Genomic DNA, 10,842 nt, shown 5'->3' with positions numbered 1-10,842 from the left:
TAATATGAGCCCAGTGGATAGAGAAGAACAGGAAGATGTTGTATACATGAGTTTCCAGTAGGCCTTCAATAAGGTTCACATAAAAGTCTTATCCATAAGGTAAGGATGCATAGAGTTGGGTAATGTATAAACATGGAGAGAGGATTGGGTAACCAATGGAAGCCAAGGAGTGGTAGTCCTTTTACTTGAAAGGCAACTCGCTGGCATCTTCTCCAAGCTTGTCCAACTTTGGCCTTGTCTTTGAAGTCTAGATCTCCTCCCAAAAAAGTTACAGTAAGTTGGGGACAAGGTTCACAGGCACTTGATCCTGATCTGGGCCATATCTATCCAGCTCACAGCGATTGCAGAACAAGAGTTTGATACCCCACCCCTCTTTCCGTCCCGCACCCAAGAAGTTTCGGTGAGACACCTGTTACTGCCCGGTGGTTCCGGTGTCCGCTATGAACTGTTATTGGATCCCTCCCTCCTCTCCCGAAGGCCAGATCTTCAGCAAACTCATCTGACGGACGGCGCATATTAAAACTTTCCTGTGTTTGGATCAAATGGTTCGCACTTGTGGCCCAAGGGTCGAAATGTAGATGCTAGGCTTGAGAAGGTGCCCATTTCCTCCACCCCATTCCCTCCGCCTCCCGCCCCCTCCAACCTCCCCATCTCTGCTCTGCACACTCGCCCGGGTCGCTCTGCGCTACAACGCACGCCCCCAGAACTGGCTGGTTCATTCTGTTAGCCATCGCCAACGACTCGATTCGTGTGGCTTTGCACAGCGTTGCGGAGGGCGATGTCAGCATCGAAGTCGGATAGATTTTCTTATTTCGTTATTTCCTATCTGCTGGTAGGTTTTACTTAATTAAAGCAAGTTACACGATCTCTATGCAACTGTGCAGCTGAGGGTTTCTGCTTTGCAGAATGGCCATTACCTTCTGAGCAAATCCAGACTTGTTACAAGTTGGAAGTCGCTACTTGCGTCTCTATTTCGTTCGCGAAGACGGATTCGCAGAGAGAATTGATTAATACCTTCCAACTGTCCACTGAGCGCGGACGTTTCGCACACTGGTTAGTTAGCAAGTGCCACAAATATTTTCAGTGCCACAAACGCCTGTGGGCTGAGGAGCTAGAAACAGAATGTATAACCAGAATGTTTCTGCGCACTTTCTTCTTCTCCCACCCCTCTCCATTAAGGCGACCCTAACAAGACGGACCCGAGGATGGCATGACCTGGACAACACCGAATATGACTGCTGGCCTTTGGAAAACCCGCATGAATACAATATGATAGACTGTCAAGGTGAGTGCCCGTCTTATTTTCCTAATGCGGGCAATTCCTTAGAATAGTAAACCATTGGTTCTGTACCGGTTCTTTTGTGGGAATTTCTGATGGAATGGAATAGTCAGGGGGTAACTTGACTGGTGTTTCATATGTGGTTCAACATAATCTCCCTGCTCCGACCTCTCTGGCCTTGACCTATGGATCCCTGGATTCTTTTTGTTACAATTATCTCCCTTTCAAGGCTGCTAATGCCTTATATTTAAACCTTTTTGTGTTATAAATGGAAATCCCAGGATGGTTAGGATTAAACAAGCATTGTCTGGCTTCTGTATCTCCAGCGTTTTTGGGATCAGTGCATTGTTTAAGAATGATTCTGCCCTGGTGATGAATTTCAATGCAAAATTTAATTTTTCAATTCAAGGCAAATAGCCTTTTACCAAATGTAAAAGTAACTCTGAGAAATTAATGCATAATGGCAGAGTTAAACCGCTTCCAAAAAGCACAGTGGCAAGAATTGCAAATTAAGGCCTGCATGTTGTTTCACTTGGTCAAAGAGTTGAGTTAATCTTACCACTGCAATGCACATGAATCAAATAATGATCTGTGAGCTGCACATTCAGAGACAGTGAGCTGGAGACAAAATGATGAGTGACTGTTGATCCCTCCCTCCAGCCTTGAAGCTGCGTGTCCATGAGTCTTTATGTAACCGTCTCTGGATGATGCTTACTGTCAACATGGAGAGGGATGGAGGGGAGTTTGTAAATCGTGCACCATTTAATTCTGCAGTGTGAATTTTTTTTTTCACATTGATAGGCGAGGAGTGTTGGCCAAAGTGGCAACTCTGTCTGCCTTACAGTAGACAAAAAAGTTAAAGAATTTCATGCATGTTACATTCTAAATGTTTCTGACAGTAATTACATGTCAGTAATGGAACGTTTACCTTTACCCTTTTCTCCTCCAGTAACTCTGGTCTCCCTCTTTGCATCTGTAACACCTGGCTTGGTTATAACATTAAAGGCAATAATCAGCTGCAATGCACAGTGTCAACCCCACTGGAAACACTCAACAGACTGCAATCCTTTAAATTAAACATGAGGGTAACAATCCATTTAGCAGGGTTACAGTGAGTAGGTTGCAATCAGTAGGTTGTAAAAGGAACACTTTTAATCAGCCACTCAAACAATGTAAAGAACAAAACAGGTTGGAGTGAGAAATATTGGACGTGGCAATGTGGAAGTGATTGATCTGGTGTAGGAGCCGTAGACTGACAGAAGCTATATGGTGGGTCAGTTAAGGAACAGTAGCAGACTTTCAAAGAGATTTTCCCACTGCTCGGCAAAAGTATATTTCAGTTGAAAGCAAGAACAGTAAGTGTGGAGAAAGCCAGCCAGAGATAACTAATGAAAATAAAAACACAATGCTGGGGAAACTCAGCAGGTCACACAGTATTCTTTATGCAGCAACGATAAAGGTACATCACCAACGTTTCAGGCTTGAGCCCTTCATCAAGGTGTGACAAAATGTAGGCAAGCCCTAGAACCAAATGCTGGGGTTAGAGGCAGGGGGAGGAGCATAGGTGGATAAGGGAGGAAGGGCATACCAGCAAGCAGGGGAAAGGGGAAGGCTCTATGAATGGATGTAGAGAAGACAACTCTACATTGGAGAGACTGGACACAAACTGGGAGATCACTTCACCGTGCACCTTCGCTTTGTTCGCATCAGTGACAGGAAACTCCCAGTGGCCAACCATTTCAATTCTGTCTCCCACTCCCATGCTGACATGTCTGTCCATGGCCTCATATGTTGTCATATCAAGACCACCCTTAAATTGGAAAAGCAACATTTAAGTTTCTCCGTCTTGGCTCTCTCCAACTGGATGGCATTAACATCGACTTATCTGGTTTCTGATAGCCTACTCCCTGTTCTCCTTCCCTTCCCATTCCCTCTATCTTCTTTCCTCCATCTCTCCACCCCTTCCCTCTCCATTCATAGAGCCTTTCTCCCCCCCCTCCCCCTGCTCTCACTGTTTGCTGGTGTGCCCTCCCTCCCTTCCTTCTCCATCTATTACCTCCTTCCTGAGGGACTGTGCTCCTCTGCCCCCCCCCACCAATTTGTTCAGGCACCTCCTACATTTTGTTCCTACCTTGATGAAGGACTCAAGCCAAAACATTGGTTATGTATCTTTATCTTTTCTCCATAAAGGACACTATTTGACCTGCTGAGTTTCTCCAGCATTGTGTTTTTACTTCAATCACAGTGTCATGTTTTAATCTTCTAACTAAGGAAAATGTCAAACAAATACCTTATGTATAAGACTAGTGAGAAACTGGAAAAATAGAAAAACTTCAAAAAGCAATAATGAAAGGGAAGGAAGATGAGGAAAGTTTAAAAGCAAAGGAATAGATTTTATAATTATATAAAGCTGAAAAGGGTGGCTAAAGCGGGCATCAGTCCCTTGGAAGATGATACAGGCCTTGGTTGACAATTTCATATCAGTCTTCATGATGAAAGACATGTCTAATGTTCCAAAGAGAGATGTAATGGATACAGTGGGAAATGAGGACCTCAATACACTTGCATTTACTAAAGAGGAAGTGTTGAGAAATCTAATGGGTCTAAGATAGATAAGTCCCCAGCCCTGATGGAATGCATGTCGGGGTACTGAAATAAATGATGGAAGTTATTGTACAGATGTTTGTGATAATTTACCAAAATTATCTGCAATCTGGGCAGATCCCAGCAGATTGGACGACAGCACATGTTACTCCACTGTTTAAAAAAGGATGCGGGCAAAAGGCAGGTAATTGTAGGCCAGAGAGCTTAGTGTCTGTAGTCAGGAAAATGCTTGAAGCTATAATTAAGGAAAAATATAACAGCATAGATTCAGGAAGAACAGGTCCTGTTTTACAAATTTATTGGAGTTCTTTAAGGATGTAACTAATGCAGTGGATAGAGAGGACCAGGTGGATGTTGTGTACTTGGATTTCCAGAAGGCATTTGATAAGGTGCCGCATAAAGAATTTTAATCAATGGAAGGCAGAGAGTTGGGATAAATGTGTGTTTCTCTGAATGCCAATCAGTGGTGAGCAGAGTGCCACAGGTGTCAGTGCTGGGACCACAACTGTTCATGATATACATTAATAATCTGGAAGAGGGGCCAAATGTAGCAAGTCCAAGTTTTCTCATGACACTAAATTGAGTGGAAAAGCAAATTGTTCAGTTGATGTAGAGAGTCTGCAGAGAGATATCAATAGGTTAAGTGAGTGATCTAAAGTCTGGGAGATGGAGGAGTACAATATTGTTAAATGTGAGGTCAAGCAATTTGGAAGGAAAAATAGAAGATCAGAATATTATTTAAATGGTGAAAGATTTCCATTGTTAATTCTATTAGGAGATGTTAAAGGAATTACATTTAAATTAAAACGGAATATATATCAAGTTAAATTTGTGCAAATTGCATTAACTATAGCTACAAAGTACATAACCATATCTTTGAAATCAGTTATCTATTTGGGAATGGAAAGAAAACATGCTGAAGTTTGGAGTTGTATACCACTTGACAAAATAACTTATAACTTATGAGATAAATATATATTTTTGAAAATATGGACCTCATATTTACAAAAGGTTTGTTAAAATATTGAAAACTCAATTAAATATTTAATTTCTTATAGGGTCTCTATATAAACAATATTATGAAATATTATAGTAATAAAACTCCTGTTGAAGTGCTCTGGATCCTTTATTTTTTTCAGTAAGGGGTTAGTATGGGATGTGGAGGGGGGTGGTCTGAGTAGATCTATACTTTTTTTTATTTTTCTCTTTTTTTATACCACGTGTATTAGGATTTGAATTATATATTTGTAAATTGAACAAATTTATTGTGGCTTTAAATCTATAAATAAAATATTACAAAAATGGTGAAAGATTACAGCATGCTGTTGTGCAGATGGACTTGGGAGTGCTGGTGCATGAATTGCAAAAGATTGGTTTGCAAATGCAACAGGTAATCAAGAATTCAGATAGAACATTGGCTGTCACTGCTTGAGGGATTGAGTTCAAGAGCAGGGTACAAGTGAAGGCCGCACCTGGAATACTCCATGCAGTTCTGGTCTCATTACTTGAGAAAAGATGGACTGGGTTTGGTGGCTATACAGAGAAGGTTCACCAGGTTGATTCCATAGTCGAAAGGGTTAGCCTATGGCGAGAGCTTAAGTTACCTGGGTCTGTATTCACTATAATTCAGAAGAATGAGAGGGGATCTCATATTGGCAGATGAATCATGAAAGGAATAGCTAAGGTAGAGTCAAGAAATTTGTTTCCACTGCATCCTAAGAAATGAGAGCCAGATGAGGTTGACCAGGCTTTGACCTGTTGTGCCATTTAGCAAGGCCATGTCAATCTTCCAGCTCACTACTAAACTTGTGCACTTAACACCCTTAATATGAATGGTGTACTGTCAAATACATAAGTACAATATACAGATGCAACAATAATGCAATATCAGTAATGAATTCATGTCCACAAATTCCAAGGGTCCCTGAATCATTGCTTCAACAAATACCTCATCTCTATATTAAATAGCCAGTCCCTTATTTTGAGACAGTGGCCTCTGAGTCTGGAATCTTCTGGAAGGGGAAAGTGGTCCCTACATCCAACCTGTAAGGCTAAAAACTTTGTAGGTTTCAATCGGATCATCTGTAATTCTTTTAAACTCCAATCTTCAGAATTACTCTATTGGATGTGAATTGACTTGGATGTCCGAAAAGTGTGAAAAGCATTTTAAAGAGACAAGATATCCTTCAGTGAATTTTGAAATAGATTTTTTTTAAACACATCAGGCCCTTTGCATCATGAAGCATTTTCTTTCTCCTGTAGGTCTGGAGATGGCTTGGGTCCAGAGACCCTCAGAGAGAGTGCTGAGTGGTGAAGAATTCAAAGTGATGTACGCAGTGACCGTGAACAATCACTTTTATCACTGGGCGGTGGAGAGCGGTGTTCTCTCACATGGGTGAGTGTTTCATTCCTGCCACTTGTTAGTGCTGACATTGCTGGGATCCCACGGCTCCAGTTGTAAGCTGGACAGGAATAGGACTGGAACTCAGTGAGGATTTCATCTACCACCTTCTGGGACAGCAGGATGAATAAATTGACCTTTTCCTTCAAGGTGTTTGCGGTGCTGATGAGATATTCAAGAGTGAGTGCTCGCAGCATTTCAGTTACTGAATCGGTAGGCTCCATATTTGAAAGCTTGGAATTGGAGAAAGAATGTTACACTAGGGCGATGAGGAGAGCCTTGGAGTGTGAGGGGAGTGACTGTTCACGTCCATTAGTGTTTAATGCTGTTTTTGCAACAAAGACTTCCCCAACTGAGCCACAACACCCTTCACTTGAATGGATTTTAAAATGTGACTGTGGAGGCTAACAGAAATCAATAGAAAGTCTACTTTTCTAAGTTGAAAACTTAATAAAGATTTTACATTTCCTTTGTGAATGTTACATTTGTTGAAAATGTTTGCCGTTAACTCGCAGAGTTTATTTTGCAATGCTCAGGAATGCTGAAGAAGCAAAGGCATTTTGTGAAGAGAAGGACTGTCCCTTGAACTGGAAGGATGCCAATGAAGACAACTGCTGTGTGCATCATGCCAACATACACTCCTGCCCATTGGCATTCATGGTTAGTGCTTGGTTTCTCACTGTGTAGGATTCTCTGATTAGGGATATATTGGGCCCATGTTACTACTCTTGGTCATACAACATGGCACAGGCCCTTTAGCCCAACTCATCCATGCCAACCAAATTAGCATTCTGTGTTAGTCTGATTTTCCTGCATTTGGTCCACATCCTTCTAAACCCTATCCATTTACCTGTCCAAATGTCTTTTGAAATTTGTGCCCACTTCTACATCTTCCTCTGGCAGCTTGTTCCAGATACAGACCACCCTCTCAATGAAAAAGTTGCCCCTCAGGCCCTTCTTTCCCTTCTCACCTGAATTTATGCCCTCAATTTGTTTACTCTGGAAAATTGACTGTAAGCATTCATTTTATTCATACCCATTAATATTTTACAAGATCACACCTCAGCCTCATCACTCAAGGGAATAAAGATCCAGTTGATCAACTTCTCCCTGTGTCTCAAGCCCTGCAGTTCAGGGCGTGGAGACTCTTCGGATCACCAATGTAGTGAGTTGTGAGCGAGTGCAGCGAAGAGACTGAGACCACAGGCTGTGAACTCGAGTATCACAGCTGCTTTTATTTGAATCTTGCACTGCAGCCTTTAAGCCTTATTCCGTTCTGCCCCCAACATCCTGATGCATGTGTCCCAATGACACAAGTGTTTACATAACCTTCTGATCTGGACCAGATGAGATGGTCCCATGATGCCATCCTTGCCGTGGCTGCCCTGTTGACCACGCGTGACAAGCAGGGCTGGTTCGCCGCTACAAAAATGTCCATCACCACAAAGGATTCATCTATTTCTTGAGGCTTATAAGTAATAACATTAGTATCAATTTTAATTGCATTAATTGTTCTCGATATTTACTCTGTTTTTAATTGCTAAACAAGTACTTTATGTGACATTTCACCGAATTCATAATATCTCTGTTTTGTTCTTCTCTGTCCTGTAAGTTTGTAATGTATTATACTGAAGTTTTTTAATAATTAACTGTTTATGCTTACCTTCAGAACCCTGTTTTTAAAGATCCTTTTCCAAAACGGTTATCTCTCTTTCTAACTAATCAATCTCTCATATATTCCTTTTTACATTTTTGAAGCTCTAATTTGTCCTTTTAAATACACTTTCAAAGCATCCCATATAATAAACTTATCATTTACAGTGTTCAAATTTACATCATAGAATATCTGAATTTGTCTTCTAACAAACTCACAAAAATCTTTTCTTTTCAATAATAATGAGTTCAATCTCTATCTATAAATCGTTTTTCCTTTATCAGGCATTTCAATCGTTGTTAATAAAGACAAATGATCAGATAAGATCCTCACTTTATAATCAACTTCAAGAATCCTAGCTTGCATTTGTGCCAAGATTAAAAATAGATCAATTCTAGAATAAGAGTCGTGTCTACTCAAATAAAATGAATAATCTTTCTCTCTAGGATGAATCCTCTTCCAGACATCTATTAAATTCAAGTCTCTCATTAATACCAATGTAGCCTTTGCTGCTTTTGTTCTTGTCACTATTTGGGTAGATCTATCCAACAATGGATCAAAACAAAATCTAAAGTCTCCTCCTATTAAAATATTTTCATTTGCTTCTGCCATATTAAGAATTGTTTCTTGAATAAATTTCTCATCATTAATATTTGGAGCATATAAATTTAGGAAAGTCCACAATTCAAAATATATTTGACAATGTAGCATTACAAATCTCCCTGCAGGTTCTATCACAACATTTTGAATTTTTAATTGGAATCCTATTGCCTTAGAATTAAAACGAAGAAGGTACTATATATTCAACCCAATCTCTTTTTAATTTCAAATGTTATTTTTCAGTTAAATGTCCTTTTTGGAGAAAAGCCATATCAACTCCCATTTTCTTAATATTGTTAATTCTCTCTTCCTTTTCACATTCCCATTTAATCCATTAACATTAAACTTTACAAGTTTCATTGTCTTACTCATCTTGATAAATTATATTCAATTCCTTTCATGTTACTTCCGTTACCTCCTCCCGCTAATCTCCTCCCATTCCCATGTGTCAGTACACATTTCCTCCAGCAATAAAAGAAAAATAAATAAACATTAGATAAATGTATAATCCCACAATTATGTGAAAAACAAAACCTCCCTATAGGTGTTGCTTAGATAATGTACATCACTACCCCCCTCCATTTTACAGGTTGTGACCAAGGTCACAAAAACACACATAATCCCACAGTAATCAGTACGAACCACTGCTCCCAACACCCTCGGTATGTTTACTATATAATCTTTAATTAACCAGTTATACACATCTAAAATAATTTCTCAAAAATAAAAAAGATAAAAATCTAAGATATATAGAGAAGAAGAAATAAAAAGATTAACTCTTATTCTTACTTTCATCATACAAACCTCTTCTTTGCCAAGAACAATGAAACAAAAGTAGGAAAAATAGTTAATTCTAATAGAGATAAAGATTCTTCTTGAGGTTGCACTGTCGAGAGACCCCAGGCAAATTCTTCTGCTTGAACAAAATTAGAGAAAAACATTTGGGTCTCCTGGTATGAAAGTTTTCAAAGTCGTAGGGTAGCATAGCATGAATTTATAGCCTTTATCAAAAAGATAGAATAAAATTCTATTTCTATCCCAAATGGATGCCATTTCATTCCCTTTCCCCTCTCACAGAAAGTCCATCTTCTCCACAGATCTGTCCAAGATACATCTACCAATGGCATCCTGGCATCTGATTATACAGTGTCCCCTTGTGTTCCCTTTAAACTCACTTGCAGCCCATTTTGCTCAATTCTTGGGTGCTTAATTGGAAAATTTGTTATACACGTACTCCCCCACTTACAACTGTAATTCGGTCGTATCTCGAAATAGACTTAAGTCGGAATTTTCCCACGCACGTGGAGTACCAAAGTCTTTAAGCAAACTTTTTAATAATTTTTTTTAAATCGTAGATTTGACAATAACAAATTAATGTTTCCTGAAGGTGGCGAATCATTCCACATTCTGGTCCATACTTGCCTTGTTAGTCGGCATTCCAGGGTCCATAGGCTGGGTGTGGCCATCTTGATTCCTGCACGCTTGCACGAATCTTCAATTGACACATGCACAGTGGGTTCGTCCTACCGATATTGAATTTGTGCCCTTAGCTCTTGTGCATGCACCAACCGAATTGCAATTAACAAACCCACCACACATGTGCCAACCGAAGACTCATGCATGCACATAAATCAAGGTGGCCATGCCCAACCTACAGACCCCAGAATGCTGACTAACAAGGTAAGTATGCACTTTTTCGCTCTTACATGCCCCGTATTCCTGTTATAATTTGCCAAATACAACATAACCCGTGTAAATTTTTTAATTTTCTTCATATTTTAAAAAAATAAATCAATCATATTTGAGGATGGATGCAAGTCATGTAGGTCGCAAATCGGGGAGTACCTGCATCAATAAATAACATTGTGTCTTGGGTAAACTTGTACCTCTCACTTTGTTCGTTTTAGATTGGTCACAGTGTTCGAGTTACCGAAAGAAAATAGACACACACCGAGAGCAGTTCAGTTTATACAAGTCTTTATTACTAAATCTAAAGCTGAATTCACACTACAACATGCAAGCCCTTCCCAATTATACTTATCAATGCCTGGACTGGTCCCAATTGCCAAAGCGAGGCGACGACTGCACACTTGTAGTAGGTTGTCGGGGCGCCGGTAACAGCTTCTCCACCTCCCCGGACCGGGTTGTTGGTTTGGAATCTTGAAGTTCTTCTTCTTGCTGAGAGATGTTGCCACCTCTTGGAGAGTCTCAAACTTCAGCAGTGGGACCATGGCTTATATTACCCGAAAGTTGTTTACTTCAGATCTTATTTCTTTGAACAAATGATTTAATTATCTTCAAGGT

General features: G+C 40.0%; 1 protein-coding gene across 1 annotated transcript in view; it reads left to right on the top strand.

Annotated features, from left to right (window-relative positions):
• The first annotated feature begins 1,122 nt into the window (after window positions 1-1,122).
• The window catches only part of LOC138753860 (atrial natriuretic peptide receptor 1), a 54,989-nt gene continuing 45,269 nt past the window's right edge, over window positions 1,123-10,842 (top strand). The window contains exons 1-3 of the mRNA XM_069917753.1: window positions 1,123-1,285; window positions 6,146-6,262; window positions 6,802-6,944. Of these exons, the coding sequence (XP_069773854.1) occupies window positions 1,123-1,285; window positions 6,146-6,262; window positions 6,802-6,944 (423 nt within the window). The remainder of the gene's footprint in view (window positions 1,286-6,145; window positions 6,263-6,801; window positions 6,945-10,842) is intronic.

This window comes from Narcine bancroftii, chromosome 1, assembly GCF_036971445.1.
Source record: "Narcine bancroftii isolate sNarBan1 chromosome 1, sNarBan1.hap1, whole genome shotgun sequence".
In the NCBI taxonomy this organism is placed as follows: domain Eukaryota; kingdom Metazoa; phylum Chordata; class Chondrichthyes; order Torpediniformes; family Narcinidae; genus Narcine; species Narcine bancroftii.
This window is presented reverse-complemented; position numbering and strand designations above follow the sequence as displayed.